This window comes from Haliotis rubra, unplaced genomic scaffold (assembly GCF_003918875.1).
Source record: "Haliotis rubra isolate DU_JTF1 unplaced genomic scaffold, ASM391887v1 Scf1897, whole genome shotgun sequence".
In the NCBI taxonomy this organism is placed as follows: domain Eukaryota; kingdom Metazoa; phylum Mollusca; class Gastropoda; order Lepetellida; family Haliotidae; genus Haliotis; species Haliotis rubra.
This window is the reverse complement of record NW_025765888.1, coordinates 11,405-30,683: the sequence shown is the minus strand read 5'-3', so window position 1 is coordinate 30,683 and position 19,279 is coordinate 11,405. Positions and strand designations below refer to the sequence as shown.

The 19,279-nt window shown below is 42.2% G+C and overlaps 2 protein-coding genes and 1 long non-coding RNA gene across 3 annotated transcripts; all 3 read right to left on the bottom strand.

Moving 5' to 3' along the window:
- Positions 1-2,090: 2,090 nt before the first annotated feature.
- LOC124274261 lies at positions 2,091-3,395 on the bottom strand. The gene is made up of 3 exons (XM_046709602.1): positions 3,344-3,395; positions 2,982-3,185; positions 2,091-2,896 (listed from the first exon to the last, which is right to left on the bottom strand). The coding sequence occupies exons 1-3, from the start codon at positions 3,378-3,380 to the stop codon at positions 2,106-2,108; spliced, it is 1,032 nt and encodes a 343-aa protein (XP_046565558.1). The 5' UTR covers positions 3,381-3,395; the 3' UTR covers positions 2,091-2,105.
- A 1,896-nt stretch (positions 3,396-5,291) lies between these two features.
- LOC124274265 lies at positions 5,292-6,515 on the bottom strand. Its single transcript, XR_006897903.1, has 3 exons — positions 6,457-6,515; positions 6,144-6,306; positions 5,292-5,369 (listed from the first exon to the last, which is right to left on the bottom strand). It is a non-coding gene; the product is annotated as an uncharacterized LOC124274265 (long non-coding RNA).
- Positions 6,516-7,199: 684 nt separating this feature from the next.
- LOC124274266 lies at positions 7,200-10,402 on the bottom strand. The gene is made up of 6 exons (XM_046709606.1): positions 10,319-10,402; positions 9,783-10,059; positions 8,343-8,851; positions 7,969-8,201; positions 7,361-7,514; positions 7,200-7,240 (listed from the first exon to the last, which is right to left on the bottom strand). The coding sequence occupies exons 3-6, from the start codon at positions 8,377-8,379 to the stop codon at positions 7,200-7,202; spliced, it is 465 nt and encodes a 154-aa protein (XP_046565562.1). The 5' UTR covers positions 8,380-8,851; positions 9,783-10,059; positions 10,319-10,402.
- Positions 10,403-19,279: the final 8,877 nt, after the last annotated feature.

Below are 19,279 nucleotides of genomic sequence, written 5' to 3'. Positions count from 1 at the left end.
TCAAACTAAATGGCTATATTACATATCAAACTAATATTTAATCTACATGACTATATCGCATATCAAAGTAAATGTTCAAACTAAATGACTATATTACATATCAAACTAAGTGTTCAAGCTAAATGACTACATTACGTATGCAGAAGTCACTTGTTTACTATGTTTATATATATATATATATATATATATATATATATATATATATATATATAGATAGATATATATATATATATATCACATAGATAAATATAAACATAATGCCTTTTTCTCCAACATGATTCGTTCTTTACTCTCCAGGGAGATTGAAACAGTTACGGTATGACGTCATTACATATATATTGTGACGTCACAATATGTATTTCATACACACACATACACACACACACACACACACATATATATATATATATATATATATATAAAGAAAGTGATGAGAAAACCGAGCGTACAGTAGTACATATATAAGAAGAAGTTTCTGAAATAATTACACAACACGGATCTTCTCCAACATGTTTCACTTTTATCTTCAGGGAGAATCGATTACAGTTAAACGGATTATGTTATGACGTCAATTTGTCATGACGTCACAATGCAACTGTATACAAATGTTGTGACGCGGCGTTGCCATGACGTCACATTGGCGGCTTTATATTGACAGTACTAGTAGCACAATGAAAACAAGTATAATTCAGACACATTGCGTTACCTATTTAACGATGGACACAATTCTTTGATGAAAAAGTTTTCTTTAGCTTTACGCTGCATGGCGTCAGCAGTATTCATTTTATAGAAAGGGAATATGTTGAATTTTATTTCCTTTCCTGCTGCGCAGTATTCAATGTGAGCGCTTAAGGGGATGCACCTAGTTTTGGGGTCCTTAATCTGTTGTTTATGGACGCGCATTCTGTCCCTCAAGCACTCCGTTTATCCAATGTATTCTTCATGACACCCTTGGCATATAATAACATAAATAATATGTTTTGCGGAGCAGTCCATGTTAGAGCGTACATGAAATAATTGTTTCCTGTTTTTTGAACTTTATACATGAAGTTTCAAGTATATATTCACAAGTTCCACAATTTCCCCGTTTACATTTTGAGACACTGAATTCTGTAGGTTTAATACATGAGTCGAATGTGGCACGTGTCAATATGTGTTTTAAGTTACGGCTTTGGCATTTACTCTTTATCATTGTTACATTAGCCATAATTCGATTCATTTTCATATCAGCATTTAAAATTGGAACATTTTGTCTTATGATATGAAAAAGTTCCGGATTCTTGGGGTTGCGTTGAAACATAGGCCAGATTGACAGTGCTATTTATTTGTTTATCACGAACTTTCAACAGTGTCCTATATATAACAGGTTTCAACCATGCATCACTCATAATATCGGCAAGTGCATTCACGTACCAATAGCCCAGTCACAGTGGTCGACACCAGACTCTTCATCCGTCACTTTCCAGTTGACGCTAACCACACTTGATGTTTGATGATCTTCATCTGAACCTAAACACAAAGATTGAACTTGAAAATACGCTTGGAGAAATGGTTCATGATTTTTAATGTAGGATCACACGTAAGTACATGTATATGTTTGTATTGCATTAAGGTTTAAGTTACAAGTTTAAAGTTCAAGCCGGCACGAGTTTTGTTTTGTTAGTTCTGTCTTCGGCTCTTAGATACACCTATGAGCATCGTAACATACGATCTTGCTGTGATCGGTATCTTATGATTTGGAGTATTTGCCTTTACATTAATTTTGCGTCGAGTTTCCATAAAATGTGTATGGTTGTGATATAGCTGGTATACAACCAAATGCGTTGTGAAGCGGAACTCAATCATCCATCCTACGACATGAACCTGGACCATCACCGATGTGACGGAAAATTGGCGGCGTCAGATCTACAATGATGGGTTGTCCATGGGAAACACTAGTCAGTCCAGCAGCATTCGTTGCTATGACAGTGATGTAAACTTTGGTGTTGTGGACCAACTTTAGACCGGAAATTACTCCTTGACGCTTTCGGCCCACATTCGTATACTTCTGAAATTGACTACCTCCCGGAACTGTCCCTGAAAATACGTTGAGGTGATGAAAGTAATTAACGCGCTACAGTGGACAGTGACTTTGCATTGCGAATTGATGTCATCCTTGTGATCACTTTACAACGCAGGTCCTCAAAGTGCCAGGAAGCATGTAGAGATGACCAGTGTGACAAGAACACAGAGTGGACCACCAGATGCTCCTCTGTGTCCACACTGTCCTGACCAGCAACATAGTCCACGGTCTGGACACTTACATGGTCCAATACAAACTCCATCATCCTTGACGATGACGATATCTTCAGCACTAGACTGGTATCTACGGCTGTGAACCTGTATGTGTGCTTGTTCCAGAGGACGACTGAGTGATCTCCGACACTGCAGGTGCCTCTACAGAGGTTAGGGTCAAGGGTAAAGCTGAAGACTTCCCTTCCTATTGTAACTATTGCATCAACTGATCTGTGGGTGTTGGAAACAGTCTCTGGGTATCCAGCATGCAGAGTCAGCTTGTACTGCCTCCCAACCTCAAGACCTGAGATCGTTTGTTGGATGCTTCCACTTACGGACACAAACATATGTCCATCTTTAGCTAAAGGTGAATCCGGCGCCTGAACCTTGATACAGGACGCTGTGTCAATTTCCCATGGTGTTGGTATGACGAGGTTGCAGCTTGATGTACTACCTGTAATATCGCCTACCTCAAATGATGGGTTCTTAACCAGATTGTCTCCAAGATATGCTACATCCTTAGTTTCAGGGGGTGATGTGTCGATGACAACTCCATCAGATACAGCTACGTCAGAGGCATGACCAACCGCGTCTACAGCATACACTTTGTTCCATAATGTACCTGTAAACATCGTCAGTACATATAAGAAATATTAAGATATGTATCACTATATCCTGACTCTACATTTAATATATCATATACTTACCACCAGACAATGGAGTTGGAAGTGATCTGCTAAAAGATGTGTGCAGACCAGTATCCAACCACTCCAGTACACTGCAGTCTGTTGTGTTGTGGCTTGTCCCGACACACCAGAAATACTTGACAATTGTTGAGTCTGTGTCAGAAAAGAAGTACCATGAGGCAGAGACTTCGGATGTAAAACTCTGGTAGTCCTGGTCGGGGAGGTCTGCAGATGTAAAAGATATAGTCTTGCAATAGTCCCGCGAGCTAAAATCATGTACCGCATACCGATGTACAATGCATCATTAATGTTGAAAGTATCTACTGTTTTCATTTCTGTATTGGTCTTTTCCATCACTGACAGTTAATTTTGCAGTATAGTACCTGCTCCATCATTCACTTTGCCTACTACCGGAGGCATGACGGCAACCTGTACTCCATCAGAGTGGCCCAGCTGACCAGACCAGCCTTGTTGTAAGCAAGGACACTGCAGTAGTAGACTGTGTTTTGACGTAAATTCAGACCTGTCGCTGTATAGTTGGTGGAGGTCAGGTCCCCTGATTCGCGGATACTGTGACCTGAGAGTTAAAATATTAAATCGCAGACCTAAAATTAGTAAATATCGAAAGAGTACTCCAAAGAATAACGGTAGCACAATTTGGATCGTTGCTTGCATACAAAGTAATTATGTATAATCAGGAACCTCAGGACGACTGTTAGTTTGACACTAATCTGACAAACTCATAGGCGACAGAATATAATATTAATCGACGAGTACGATATCGATGCATGTAATATATAAAAAGGTACAGGCAGTTGAAGTGTTCATACACACCACAGAACAAGTTTGTGTGTACCTATATACGTCAATAACCCTATGATCGCGAGCAGCATCCACACGTCCATGTGTGTGTGTGTGTGCATGTGTGTCTGCACGTGTGCGTGTGTGTGCATGCGTGTGTGCATGTGCGTGTGTGTGTTTGCAGGCATAAGACATGTCGGTGTGTGTAATCAATTGGGGCTAATAGCACTTTCAGCACCACAAAACATCTTCACTCCATCATTTATCCAGATATTGGGACGCGGATACTGATGAGAGCTGAGAGCTCTCGCATATAGACAAGCTAATGATAATCAGTTAAACCTTATACCTCCTGTGTGCGTGCTGATGTAGACCATGTATAGGTGGATGCTGCTTATACCAGGCAGGAAATGTCCAGACCACGTGACGACAAATGTGTTGGTCTGTGTCTGGAAGTCTTTGGAGTCCTCAACGTCTCGGACGTCCTTCACCTGTGTCAGCATTTGTTTCGGTCAGACATGTGAAAATAATAAACGGAACGGTATAAATGCACTCAACAAAGGCTCAGAGAAAATTGGTATTCAAGATGCACTTACAGTTCTTCCTGATTTGTTAGTAATTACAGGAGGCGTTGTATCTGACGCCATCTGACTTGAAGATGCCGTAAGTAACGTTATCATACCACGCCTTTACGAAAAAGGAGTAGTTTATTCCAGGTGTCAGAACCTTGTCTGAAATCAGAAATCAACATGTACAAAAAAGGCAAACTCAAGACCATACAAAAGGGACTACGTTGCCATAGAAATATGCTCCAATAAGAAGGTCGTATGGAATTTTGAAATACCAAACTATAGGGATGAAACAACCCTCGACAAAAGAGAATGAACTACAACATATAATGACCTGCTTCCAATGTTATGACAGCTGATGTTTGTTGACCAGCGTCCATCCAAACCCTCCCGGTCGTTGTATTAAAAACTCCTTCTGGTTCATCTCCATCGCTCTCCCCTATACTGTATTCATAGCTGCAATATAACAGATATATGATCTTAAGTGACATAATTGATCGGACAATTATATGTTCTTTTCAACTGCCTTACACATTATTCTGTTGAGATTAGGAAGTCATAGTATCATTTTCCAAACATTGATTTTTGTAAGATAGATGTTTCCAGAAAACCAATTGTTTGTTTACATGTGTTTATTTTTTATTGAAGATAGCCAAAGGGTATGACCAAAAGGTATATCGATAGTTTGTAAAAGTATTTGTTTACAAGCGCAGGACGTTTGGAACATGGAGATATTCTCAGGTTCTTTTGTATTACTCTTTTGTTCATCACTTCATGTGTCTATGTTTGTGTATTCCAGATGATCGGTATATAACACAAATACAAATATGATACAAATATGTATTCTGGTGAATACTGAATTATGACGTCAGTATATGATATAGGCATACCGTGTTACTTGGAGACCAGGCGTAACAGACCAGATTGCCGCCATGTAGGTGAAACATCAACGAGAAACATCAACGAGAAACATCAACGTCAGCAACATCAGGTGTTAACGAGAGGTCGATACTGTCGACGACAGTGATAGAGTTGGCTCCTGTAAACGATTTGCACTGGATGACATGGCCAAATAACAAACAATGACACAAAGGATGAAAACAGTCATGTAGAGTGTGTGATGTGCGGATAGATATATTAGTTATCGAACAGTGCTCTAAATAATAAGGACCGCCACCGTGGTGTAGTGGTTAGAGCGTCCGCCCGGAGAGCGGAAGGTCGCGGGTTCAATCCCCGGCCGCGTCATACAAAAAGACGTTAAAATATGGTACTTGTTAGTCCCTGCCTGGCGCTCGGCATTAATCGGTACTACAAGGACTGGTCGGCTCGGAATCAGTATAATGTGTCTGAGTTGGATATTCATGCTTCACTGCGGCATGGTATGTCAGTGGGCTATAAAACCAGCTTCAGTCTGGGCTAGTACAAGCAGCCGCACATACACATACACACGCATGCACGTCGTCATATGAGCGAAATATGTTCTAGCACGACGTTAAACCCAGTTTCACCTCACCTCTAAATAATAAGGGCATGGGTGGCCTACTTATCGGAGGGATGGGTGTGAACCCATGGTCATTGGTTCGAATCTGTTATGTTGTTTATATTCCGTGGTTTGTCCGCACCACACCTAGGTTCGTGGTGCGACCATTTCTAAAACACCATAAGTCGTGATATGACGCGTACACTCACCCACTCATTGTTGACAGATGTTTGTGTGTTACATCGAAATATAATAAGATACAAAGTAAATATTAAGACCTAGTTGTTAACTAAGGTTTGTGCATTACTGACATCTGAATATAAGAAAACACACCTGCTGTTGATAATACACATGTGTCTTCAGAACAGGTACCGCCCTGCACAGCACAGACACAATGTCCCTCACAGTTGTAGGCCTGACACCTCCTCACCAGCCACAGAGTAGAGTCTGCCTTCAGGACCAGTTCAGCGTGGTAGGCATCACTCTGTAGGCCAACCTGCGAGTCACAACGAAACATTCTTGACTCATTGACTGATCATCAATGTCAGTGACAGACGATTCCAGGTATAAAGATCAAAAAGGAGAATTTATTCATAATATCTACCAGTATACACACGTGATTTACACACTAAAGTATGCCACGTACCCCATTCACTGCCCAGATAGCTACAAACACAGTCCCATCATGTGGCAGAGTCTTGGTGGTCACACTGAAGGTCTGGAGAACTCCCTCGTCACCCTTGTCATCTGCGGCTGCTTCGTGGGAGACCTCTGTTAGTCCACTGACCCATTATAAATACGTGACTTATTTCAAGACTATATCTGTACGCGTTATTATTGTATCTTACAAATATGTGACTCATGTCAGGAATATTCAGACCCGTGAAGGTCCGGGTTAGAATGAATCTTCAGTAACCCATGCTTGTCGTAAGAGGCGACTAACGGGATCAGGTGGTCAGCCTCGCTGGCTTGAAGCTGACACATGCCATCGGTTCGCAGTTGTGCAGATCGATGCTCATGCTGTTGATCACTGGATTGTCTGGTCCAGACTCGATTATTTACAGACCGCCGCCATATAGCTGGAATATTGCTGAGTGAGGCGTTAAACTAAACTCACTCACTCACTCCCTCAGGAATATTTATGTACACGTTATTATCATGCCAGTTATATGCTAGGAAATAACATACATAATCAGATGTCGTTTGTGACGCTTTATCACAACGTTGTTCACTTACTTTATTATACTCAGTTCCGAATTATCGAGACCCCACTGATACAAGATAATGTTGTATTTCAGAATGTAGGTCAATGTAGAATGTAGAAAGCCTTAAATACCACGCTAGGTTTAGATTTTTACTGTTCCAAGTCATCTATCCAGTTTGATGTCATTAGAGTTTCCTGCCGTGGTCGGTTTCTATGGCGAAGGATCCTGCAGAGGAACAACAACGATGACATGACGCTGACAACTGCAGTGTCATGGTATCTTTCACATATTCATTCGATCAAGCGAAACAATCACCAAATTCCATTGTGCACAGGAACAGTTTACCTGTTTTGGGTTTAGAGCTGTCAACCAAAATATCCCCAGTAGCTGCTGTTGTACAGAGGCCCGCCATGTTGCAAGCTGTGACCTTCATTTTGTATTTACTTCCATCGTGCAAGTCCAGATTTGTGTATGTGTATTCCCGAATAAAACCTGGAATCTGGGGAACAATTGTGGGCTTTGCGGTAAACATTGTGAAAACAATACTGTGGTGAATTGGCTCCAGAGGACACATATATAAGAAATTAATATATACAAATTACATAAAAATGGATGAGATAAAAGACTATATAAAAAGAGCTTAAAGACTATATAAAAAGATTCATATATAAAAAACTAATCGTTTCTATTTAACTTCGGATTTTCAATATTGAACTATGATATTAACATATGATATGGTGTACTTACAATGGCCACATAACTTAGTTATGTATAAACATCAGTTACTAATGCATATGCATAGAGCTGGATAGTAGTGATCTGTTCATGAGCTGCCTTCGATAACTATTACAAGCTATAAACACTGATTATCAGCGTAGTTTCACACTGTTAATATACAAGGAATAATCGCCAGGTATAATTTGACATGAATGATTCAGGCAGCTTCACTGTACCTTAAGATTAGAACTATCTATCTCTCCAAACAGGTGAGATGATAAGGAGAGGCACTGGCGTTCTATGGAGGACTCAACGTCTTGGAACTTCCAGTGTAGGCTCAGAGCTGTCCGACTGATTGTAGTGTTGGCAACAACGGAAGAAACCCCGTCTCTCGCCGTCGGTGAGGTCACAACAACAGGTGCGCTGTTGTCTATCGTAACTCCATTGGACGTCGTTTCCGAATGCAATCCTGTAGCGCGGATTTCAAAATCAGTCATATGTTAAAACTAACTATTGTGTACAGATATAACGTGTGAAAAGAGAGGAAATGGGTTCTTAAATCAAAATATACAGAATAGATCATGATATAGATCTTCAATCGGTATTGTACCTCCTTTGTTGAACGCTCGGACAGTACTGTAGATCATCTGCCCAAATGGCAGCTGTTGGTCACGTGGGAAGATGTGGAAGATGACCTCCCCCGGGGCTGCATTCCTGGCTGCCAGAATCTCATCACCTCCTGGTGTTGTTCCTACACGCCATTCATAGTGGTCTAAACCAGATTCAGGGTCGTGGAAGCCCCGCCATTTGCATCCCAGAAATGTCCTGAAACAAGGGTTTAGGCAGGTAAAGTGGTTGAAAAACAATAAAGTTCACACAACATTTCCCTAATCAACATTACATTATTCATGTATAACTGGAACATTAACCTCGTCGCCTGGAACTGTATGTCCACGTCGCCTGTGCCATCCTGCACTGTTCCTAGGACTGGTGGGGAGACGTCCAGGATCACACCGTCTGACGTGGGGGAGCTGCTGCAGAGGCCTGCTGTGTTACAGGCTGTCACTGTGGTGAAGTACTCCACTCCTGGGGAGAGCAGGATGTGCTGGAGGCTGATGTCTAAAACATATATGTATGGCATCATATAGGTTGTGAAGGGGTATAAATTACTGTGTGTTACAAACTTCCGTATTTTGTTTGATCGGGCTGGTAAGATAGTAAAATAGAAAATAGATCTGAGGAGACGAATTACATTTTGTATATTGTACTGGAGGTTGGTGTCTGAATCATTTTATAATTTATATTTGGAATTGTGTGCACATTCAAATGTTATATATTTCGCATCACGCCTCGGATATCTGTATTTTGTTGATAGGCTGATAAGAAGATAATGATAGCATATACTGTCATCACATTTTGAAATATACACAAAGAACTTAGTTCAGCACCCCTGACTTATCTCCCGTCTGAATGAGCCCCCATCTTAACCCGTTGGAGCATATCTGGGACATGACTGGTCGTCGTGTGCAACAAAGGCATTCTCCTGTACAGAACCTGGCCCAATTGGAAGCTGCGTTACACGAGGAATGGCGAAGACTGCCCCTTCAGAGGACCAGGAGGCTGACAGAAGGTATGAGGAGGAGAGTGGTGACTGTCACACAGTCACACAGAGGTTACACTCGGCATTGACCTTGAATCGTGTAAGACACGCAAAATGACATTTTGAGTGTTCACATTCACCAATGAATTCAACATTAAGCATTCCAGGGCTATACTTGTACAGATATGACTGTGTATGAAAAGAAGTGCTCTTTTTAATATGAGCAATTATCATCATAAAATAAACATGCCAATAATTTTGTCGTTTTCTATGAGTCAAAGGATCATTCAGGTCAGAAAATCTGATGTTTTTTATCATTGCAAAAATACAGGGGGTGCTTAATAAAGGCCTTTGTGTATATATGTGTGCTGAGAAGATCTATTTGCCAATAATTTAATATTTCATCAAGGACAATCCTTGACCTCCAACAATAACCTAATAAAACTCTACTTTTTGAATTTCCAAACTCTATCTCTTCCAGTTTGTCGTCACAGCCTTTGCAGGTCCCGACTTTGACCTTGTAAATGGCGACACTTGAATGAGGATCGTCGAAGCCTTCCCAGTAGGCTGCCATCTCTGAGACACTGGTGATATAGTCCTTGTCTTTGTCATCATGTGAGGCAGCTGACTGTACTCCGTCATAGACGTGGCCAGTAGATGGAGGCGTGGTGTCCACAACCAGAGGTCGTGATGAGGACAGAGTGTACAGACCTGCACCGTTGACGGCCTAAGCCAAATATATGTTTAAGGGTAAAAATATATGCATACAGTTCCATATCGTGAATAGCAAACATGACATCAGCTATGAATGAATACACAGAATATGCTTTTTTCTTAACCATGAAAAAAATCACCAGGATATAATGTTAGAACTGAAAACCGATCTGGTTTGAAAATCTGTGTAACTCCTATTAATACAGCTGTACCGTGTAGTGTAGAGATAGATAGATGCCTTATCGAAATACAAGTAGTGCGCCTATATGTACCTTCACAGAAATATAATATGAATGTCCATCCTCCACATTTGACGTATCAACCTCCAAGCAATCCTGGTCAGTGATCACGTTCTCTCTGACACGTCAGCATACGCAGGTCTGGGTACCCATGGAAACCATGTATTCTCTAGAACACGTTGGTCCAGCTATAACAGACATCATTCAGAGTCATCTTGCACAGCATTGATACGTTCCTAGTATGGTGTTCTACCTTCAGTTGTTGGCGATCTATAGCCCGTGTTTTATATTGTATTGTCTTCTTCGATTAAAATCTCCCGCCATGATGTCGGTATTCCTCTTGGGTGAATTCTACTTTGGGAACTCGTGAACTGATAAGTACGAAATGATTGCAGTTGAGCCATACTCGCTTTAGAAGACAATCGCAGTGTGTCTGCGATGCATTGCTAGGTGTAGATTTAACAGCATTCTTTTCAAAACAGATAGTTTTATTTTTTTAGATTGAGAACCGGTAAGCTTAAACATACCTACATTCCTTACATTCTACCATTTAGGCAAACCCGTAAGTGTTATCACATTTACATATTACAGATGCCGCATGAATCCAATGTTGAGTGTGTTTTTTACTGTAGTCATCCTTTAAACAAAATACAGTATAACGTATTACACCCTCAAGCAATGGCCTTACACTTCAGGTAATACCTCATTCGAACGTGTAATTTTCACTGAAAACATGGTAGACAGCTACTTCGTAAGATAACAATTGGACATCCCTACAGAAGCAACAAGCTTCCAACGTGTTTGTTCAAATGTAAACCACACCATATCGGCAAATATAATGTTACCGTTATGTAAAAACTGCCGATTTTCGTGTTCTCGATTGATCATAAATTTAAAACATACTTTACAGATTTCTATTGCGTTTTCTGTACAAGATTTATTGCCGCATTCATTCCCTATGAATATGCTAGAAACTGCAACTTTGCGTTGTGTCCCCAGCAAAAATAACAGTAAAGGTCACCTGTTTAGAAGCGATTATTTGATAACCACTCATTTGACTGAACAATCTGAGTTGAGAGTTTTTCTAAATTCACGGTAGCACTGCATTTCAAATACTCAATGATATTTTAATGATATGCTTCAACGTTGTATTTATGTGTGTACATATATATTACCAATGTTCACACTTGATGATGACATCAGGCACGCTGCAGGGGTCACTGACGGTCATCCAGGAGTCTCAATCAGATTGTTCCGGTCAAAGATGGAATGATTATCAAATAATCGCTTCGCTTTAGTGACCTTTATTCGACACGAAACAACAGATTACGGACTGTATGATATCTTTATTGAAAACAATGAAAATGCTGTAATGTTTAAGACATGATCAGTACGAAAAATCCACATAACGTGGCTATTATGATAACGATAACGTGGTTGTTGAACAAGCTGCGTTGAGTTGTTCTCTTCGAGAGATGTTCAGTGACCAGCTACGAAAGCAACTTGTCTATTTTCGATACGTTCAGGCTGTTACTGGTCTTCAGGTCATTGGTCAATACGTTATATTTTGTTTGAAGGCTTCAATAAACTTACGCTTTCAACGATGAATAAACCGACATCTATATATGAAATAATAATAACACTACGAGGACTACTAAATCAACGGAATCTTGAGAATAACGGTATGTTTAAACACCATTCTCAATCTTCAAAAAAAAAATAAAACTATCTGTTTCAGTACCTAACTGTCAAATCGCGAACACCTTACGCTCAATACGTATCATTCGTACTTATCGGTTCGAGTTCCTCAAAACAGAATTCGCGAAGAATACCGACATCATGGCGGAAATTTTAATCGAAGACACAATACAATATAAAAATTAAATCTTCAGCAACGAAGATAGGCCTCGCTGCGTAATGCTGTGCTGTAATACTGAATGATGCTGGATCCCCAACGTATTCTTAGAAACCATGGTTTCCATAGTGGGCTGCGTAATGCTGATGATCGGCGATCATGACCAGCAACTGGAAGAAGGATTGATGATACGTCAAATGATGGTTATTCATGTTATCGATAAATGACGCTATGAGCATACTGTTTCGACAAAAGACATCTATCTCTGCACTACGTATGTACGGAATTTTCAAACCAGCTTTTCGTTGCATTATATCCTGTTTTCATGGTTAAAGAAACTGTTCTGACTGTTCATTCATGGCTACAGTCGTTATATTCACGGTAATGGGCTTTATTATATATATTTTGCCGCTTAAACATACATATTTGGCTTGGGCGGCGGTGCGAATCTGTATCACGACATATCTACTACATGACTTGGTACGATCGGCACTTTCATGTTGTTTAGACGGACTTATCACCGGTAATGATATTTCGATGATAATTTACGGGTCGAAAATAAAGTTTTAACGATAACTGAAGGTAGGTTTAATTCAAAGTAGAGTTTAATATTGGGCCGGAGGTCGAAATTACGTCATACGATAATATTGACCGACGAAATATTTCTCGGCTTTTATACCATACACCAAAGACGCTGGCGCATCGTTTGCGATGATAAACATCGAACACTGATCACGATATCATAGAAAACGTTTAAAATATTAACGTATTTATTTTATGATGATAATTGTATTAACTTCTTTCATGTCATATGCTGGTAACCCTGAATAACAATGTTAATTCATTGATGAATATTTTCAAAATGTCATTTTGTCTTCGATAAAATTGTGACGATTTCCATACCTTCTGTCGGCCTCCCTATTCTCTGAAGGGCGTCTTTCGCCGTTCTCGTCAGCGGCGGCACCGATTGAGCCCGGTGCTGGCGCGACCGATATGACCGAATGGCGAGTTGGGCTCGGGGGCCTCTCGAACGAACGGTAAAGGGGCGCTAGAACCGGTGCGCGACCAGTATTTCGAAATGACGGAAGCGACGGCGCTAACTATCGTGTAGCATCGACTATCGGCAAAATCCATCCCGGCGTGATAGGCTATGGCATTTGAATGTGCCTGGCCAGTATAGAATTATGAGTGTTCGACACCAACTCGGTACGGCGCAGGTAGCTCGTCTTCCTCGGTATCTGACACCATGACGCACTTTATCTTACCGGCCCGATCAGGAAGTTAACCGGCACGCACACGATGACGCTAACGCTACGCAACATATGATTGCCGCCACGCTATGTTTTGGGCATCGGCTTCCTCTGTACTGCTTCCCGAAGACTTCACCCGATGACTTGACACCTGCGGCAGCTCCCCGCGATCGTCTTTCCCCGCCAGTCAGGCGCGGTGGGAATGGTGCTGGGCGGGCAGTTATGTTCGGTCCATACTGGGAACAATGTGATGTTGATTGAAGTATTGTGTGAACTGACGCTTTCGGCCGCGAAGCGTTTCGGTTTCGCGGGATGCCCGTGGCAATGACATGAGAATGGCGTAAAGCAACCGAGAGAAGATGATAATTGAGATGGCACGAGGTCATCCACATCTTCCGTGAGCACAGCTGGCTGCTGCGATTTGGGCGAATGATCACGGTACCAAGCGAAAGTGGCGGTGATGTTTATCGTGATCTGACTGCTGCCAGTAATGAATAACTTTTCGCGTTATACTGTGCAATATTGGTTTTGGCTATGACTTGATTTTAATCACGCGCTACGAACGCATTAAACATCAATGAGTGCGATGAACAACGGCGCATATATTGTTCACCGACGTGGAACCGAGGTCGGTTGTTGCGCCAGCACTGTCAGGAAGTCGGTTGCAGCTCTGACCCCGCTGGAAGTTCCAGACGTGAGTCTTCATAGGCGATACCCTCTTCATCGTCTCCGCCGGCTTGGAAAGTCAGATGGTTAATCAGCGAAAGACGCGGTAACTGCTGAATATCGGAAGTCCCTTGCCTTTGCATTCTTCTGGTGTTATTCGCGATATCGATGGTTTATAACTTTGGCAATGGATTACATCGAGGCTCATCGGCAAATTGACGGCTTTGATGGGCGCGCTGGCAGGTTATCTATTGATACCTTTATAGTAGCGTATCATGATTCAATATTAATCGAAGACAAACGATTAGTTTTTGTATGGCGCGGCGGTATCTTTGGCGCTCGTCGACACGCTATTGATTTGGCTGTATATTGGCTGTATGTAATATTCTCGCGGGCCGATTCTACGGTATTGTTTTCTGTCTTTACGCAGGCAATTCTTTCCCCGAAGATTCGAATTTTGATAGAACACGTACTGGAAATCTGAACTTTGCACGATGAAGCGCAAATACTGAAATGAAGGTCTGGCTGGCTTTATCGTACGTGCAATAAGCTTAAGGCGAGCAAACGCTGTTCGCATTACCACTATTGGTGGTGATTGTTCGATCGATAATGGTCATTTTGCTGCGGTTATTCATCATGTCGTCGATTCTGCGGGATCTAAACCGACCGCGCTGATGTCCGCGACGTCGACTTCAGTGGTAGATTTGCGGTAAAGTCAAAACTGGCGTGGCAATATACGTTCTGCCATTGATGCATCTTGTCGATGGTCGAACTGGTATATTAGAAGATGAAGTGGTTAACGACGTGATGAACGTTGTCGTGTAATGTTGTTTTCTGCAGCCTTAATGACGTGATAATAACGTGTACATAAATATTCTGGTGGTGGTGGTGATTTGGTGCTTCATATTCAACATATGGCGACGGTCTTATAAACTGTCGGTCTGGATACCGAACATCCCGTCGGTCTGCTGGCGAACCGACTGATGTCAACCAGCCGGCGAAGACGACCACCCGATCGTCTTGTTTAGCATGTTATGAAGATTCATTCTGGTTGGTCTATATTCTGACGGCATCGTATTGTAGATATACATATTAACGGAAAATATAATCTTGAAATCGTCTGCATGTTATAATAGGGCGGTGGTGGCTGAATATACAATGTTCCGTGGCTGGGGTAAAGGACTTTATTTGTCTGAAATTGATGGTGCGTGTGCTGAATATTATTAATCGCAGATCGGTATGGTCAGGTTACTGGCGCGATCTTTATGCGAATCGTCGATCGTCGATAAATGTTGGATGCATTCTGTGGCTTTACGAGTGAACTTTACTACGCATGTCTGGTGAATACTGCCAATGACTTGAATAACTTTGAAGTGATTATACTATGAACATATTGATATCAACGGCGAGTGTGCTGTATATTCGAATATTCGTGACGCCAGTTGTAACTGGAATAACAATTTGCTGGCAATCTTTATTATGTTTCGATGTGACACAAACTCTTGTCGGCGATGATGAATAATGATCATCGATGAACGAAATGAATAACGAACTACAGGTATTATTATCAACTTCACGGAATAAACAACATATTCGAACGCCAATATGGGTTTACCACCTTCCGTTACTTACATCCATATTTGGGGTGGTGGCGAACGACATTATTTCGCTCATGACGTTAACCGGAACGACTGGTTTTCAACCGCTGTACCATGCCGCGATGTCTTAACTCGAGCTTGCGTCGCGGTGGTATGCCGACCGTGCATACCAAAGTACCATATTTTAACGTCTTTTTGGCGAAGATCGACCGACTTCAGGCGCTGTTCGACTAATATATCTGTCGCGCATCTTTTGCCGAAGCTTTGTTTTCGTCGCTGTGATAAATTGTTCATTACATTTGGCCGTGATAATTTGCAGGAGCCAATGTCGCTGATAAGATCGTGTATCGCCGATGTTCCGTTGATGTTTCTCGTTGATGCTATAGATGAATGTTTCACCTGCGTGACTTTACGATGCGACCTTGCTATCATGCTGCTGACGTCATAATTCGATTGTTCGCCGGAATGTTTGTGTTATACCGATCGTCTGGAATACAAACATGGGCGTGAGTGATGAACAAAGGAAGCAATACTGGGAACACCTGGAATCTTTCCATAATTGATCTTTTAATAAACACCAGGCTATCGATTGCGTACCTTGTTATCTTCGATAAAATAAACGCGGACATCATCTTGCAAAATGTTTCGGAAGTGTTATGACTTCTATCTCCAAAGAATATTTTAATAATGACGTCAATGTAGATCGCTGCTTAATATGTTATGTTGCGGCTATGATGATGAGAGGCAATGAAGATGAACGAAGGTAACAACCGGAAGAACTGAACGGACTTTTCAGTCTATCATAACGTGGGCCCGAATTTCGTCCATATGTTCTCTTTGGCTGAAATTTCATCTGCCTGGTTGCGGTATTTTCGAAGTCAATACTGTTATTGAACGACGTGGTCCCTTTTGTAACGGTTGTTTAACGATTGATTTCGAACGGATTTCGACACCTGAACAAAGGCGTGTTGCAGCGTCTTCGAAGTCGAAGATGGCGTCGGGTAACTTCGCAGTACCTCGGAAAGAGCTGAAGATGCATCTTAATACCAATTTGTTGTGCATTTACATGGATTTCAGGATATTTTCACGTAATGCGACCCTGGCGAAGACGTCAGCGGGCAAAACTCGGCACGAACACCTGGTCATGACATTACGGCATAGCTTGGCATCGCATACATGGTCTATCGGAAGGTACAGGTTTGGCTGATTGTCGTGTGACTCTTATAACCGTGGCTCTCGGCCCTCTTATCAGATAGGCTGATAATTGGCTGTGCTTGCGGTGTTACGCATGTACTGAAGCACGCAGCACACGCATGCGCACGCGATGCTGAACATGCGCACGCGGACGTGTTGGTGCTGCTGTAATCGCCGACCGACATATGGTACGCAACTTTGAACTACGTATTGCCACGCCACATGTATTGCATGCATCATTGCTCGTCGATTAACTGCGTAAGCCTGTAATTTCGATGAATTGAACGGTCGCTGAAGATTCTGATACTTCCATGAGCGATACGGCTGTGATCAATTATTCTTGCCGTTCCCGACGGTACTCTTTCGGCCAGATGCTGCGTTTATCGGCTGCAGCCTCTTTCGAATACGTATCCTGGAAGACCTTCAGCGACGGTCTAATTTACGTCGAAGTACCAGTCTACTGCGTGTCACCCCAGCTGGCTGGCGCTGTTCTTTGTCGCTGAGCCCTACTGATAGTGAACGTATTGGTAAAGTGAACGTGATAACTTTGCGGTGATGAAGAGACCGAAACCGAAACGTGAACGCTTTCAACATTAATGATGCATTGTACCTGTATGCGACGCTTGAACACGAACATATCTTTGCATCTGCGAACACCCGGCAGAACACCGGTTACCTACCATGTGCGCTTTCATTTCAACGGTGTCAGTATTACCAGACGTGTCGGGACAACTTCACTGGCTGAGCTTTGCGATGATTGGGCGATGCTGCCTCTTACGCTCCGGCCATTGCTGGCTGCGTGTATTAAATGGCCAGGTCGGGATATGGTGATACGCTTATCTTGGCATTTCTTTAATGTGTTTGAGCGTATCGGAACAAGGGTACGTAACTTTGAATCTCATGCCTCTGTTTGCTGGCTCTGATGGTGATAATCGACATCTGTGGGATTAATGGCATATCGCGGAGACTGTCGGTTGAAACCCGTCTTTGGTGAAGCGACCGAGTGGTATCAGCTGCGGCGTCATGCATGAGCTATGACTTGCAGCATTATCGGAATTTCAGAGCATTGAAGATGGACATGTCATCGATGGAAGCATCAGCAAACAGATCTGCGGGCTTGGCTTCTAACACCCGAATCGTTGATGCAATATTACGATAAGGAAGGTCGGCTTTGCACTGACCTGGCTTTCACTTTCGATCGTCGCGAACGAGCTTTTATGGAGTTCACGGCCCGTCCCAGATACTGGTCTGGTGCTGGTATCGTGGAGTTTGTGAACCATGTCGGACCGTGGTTTATGTTGCTGGTCGGTACGGAGGGCGACTACACTGATAAATCTTCTGCGTTACTGCGTTAACCGAAATTGACATTACAGTCGCGATGCAAATTGCCATCCACTGTCGTTAATCCTTTCGTCACCTCAATTTCGGAAGTATAGAAGATGTTGGCGGTCTGAATTGATCACAACTTTGTCGCTGATAATAACGACGATAACGCTAATGAATAACCCGTCAGATCTTTGACGCCGCCAGTACGTCATCAATGGATGATTCCGCTTCTGGCGCGATTTGATTGTATTACCAGCTTAGCAACAACCATGCATTTTATGGAAATCGTGGAAGTAATCTTGAGCAAAATACTCAAATCTGCCGATCGCGTAGATCGTGTTACGATAACCGTAGATTCAGAACGAACTAATATATGCGACGGCTTTCAAACTTGGCAACCAAACAGCAATGCTGGCTCTGGCTTATGCGTATTAACACGTGATCTACGTGGAATCATGGACCGTACGTCAGGGTCGAATTCATAAACATCGAGATGATGATTGGCGTCCGTACGGAGAAGCCGACGATTAATGCTGTTGATGTTCACTATTGACACCGTATTGCGTGATGCTGCCGATGTATGATTCGCGATTTGGCTATTTTGGGACGCTGTTCGAAGTTCGTGACAAACAAATAAATAACATCGACGGCACGGCAGAATCGGTTTCATGTCATGAACGAAAATGTTCAATTTGCGTCTTTGATATCGAAAATGGTGAATTATGGCTAATGTGGCACAATGATAAGGCAGAAGTGTAGAAGCCGTGACAAACGACGTGCTACGTCGCTCGTATTAAACCTGCGGAAGTGTAGTGAAGCGGTATTTCGAATATACTTGAGAACTTCGTGTATGAAACGAAGGTAATTTCGTAATCTGGCATGGACTTGCTCCTGAAACTTGCTATTATTTGTATGTTATTATATGCCAGGAGATGTCATTGGATATTGCGATTAACTGATGGCGCGTCATAAACGTTCGGGAACGTAACGGCATGCGATACTTTCGGCATATTCCTTTCTATGAAGATGATTAACGACCATGCGGCGGCAAAGCTGAAAACATCTCGAAATTGACGATCATCGTTAAATGAGTGACTTTATTCTG

What these genes read in the sequence shown, in the direction of transcription:
- LOC124274261 (XM_046709602.1), bottom strand. Translation starts at nt 3,380, where the DNA reads ATGCCTCCGGTAGTAGGCAAAGTGAATGATGGAGCAG. An exon ending in CAAAGTGAATGATGGAGCAG is followed by an intron (nt 3,186 to 3,343) that starts GTACTATACTGC and finishes TTACATCTGCAG; the next exon opens with ACCTCCCCGACCAGGACTAC. An exon ending in TCCAACTCCATTGTCTGGTG is followed by an intron (nt 2,897 to 2,981) that starts GTAAGTATATGA and finishes CGATGTTTACAG; the next exon opens with GTACATTATGGAACAAAGTG.
- LOC124274266 (XM_046709606.1), bottom strand. Translation starts at nt 8,379, where the DNA reads ATGATCTACAGTACTGTCCGAGCGTTCAACAAAGGAG. An exon ending in TAGATAGTTCTAATCTTAAG is followed by an intron (nt 7,515 to 7,968) that starts GTACAGTGAAGC and finishes ATTGTTCCCCAG; the next exon opens with ATTCCAGGTTTTATTCGGGA. An exon ending in CAGCTCTAAACCCAAAACAG is followed by an intron (nt 7,241 to 7,360) that starts GTAAACTGTTCC and finishes GTTCCTCTGCAG; the next exon opens with GATCCTTCGCCATAGAAACC.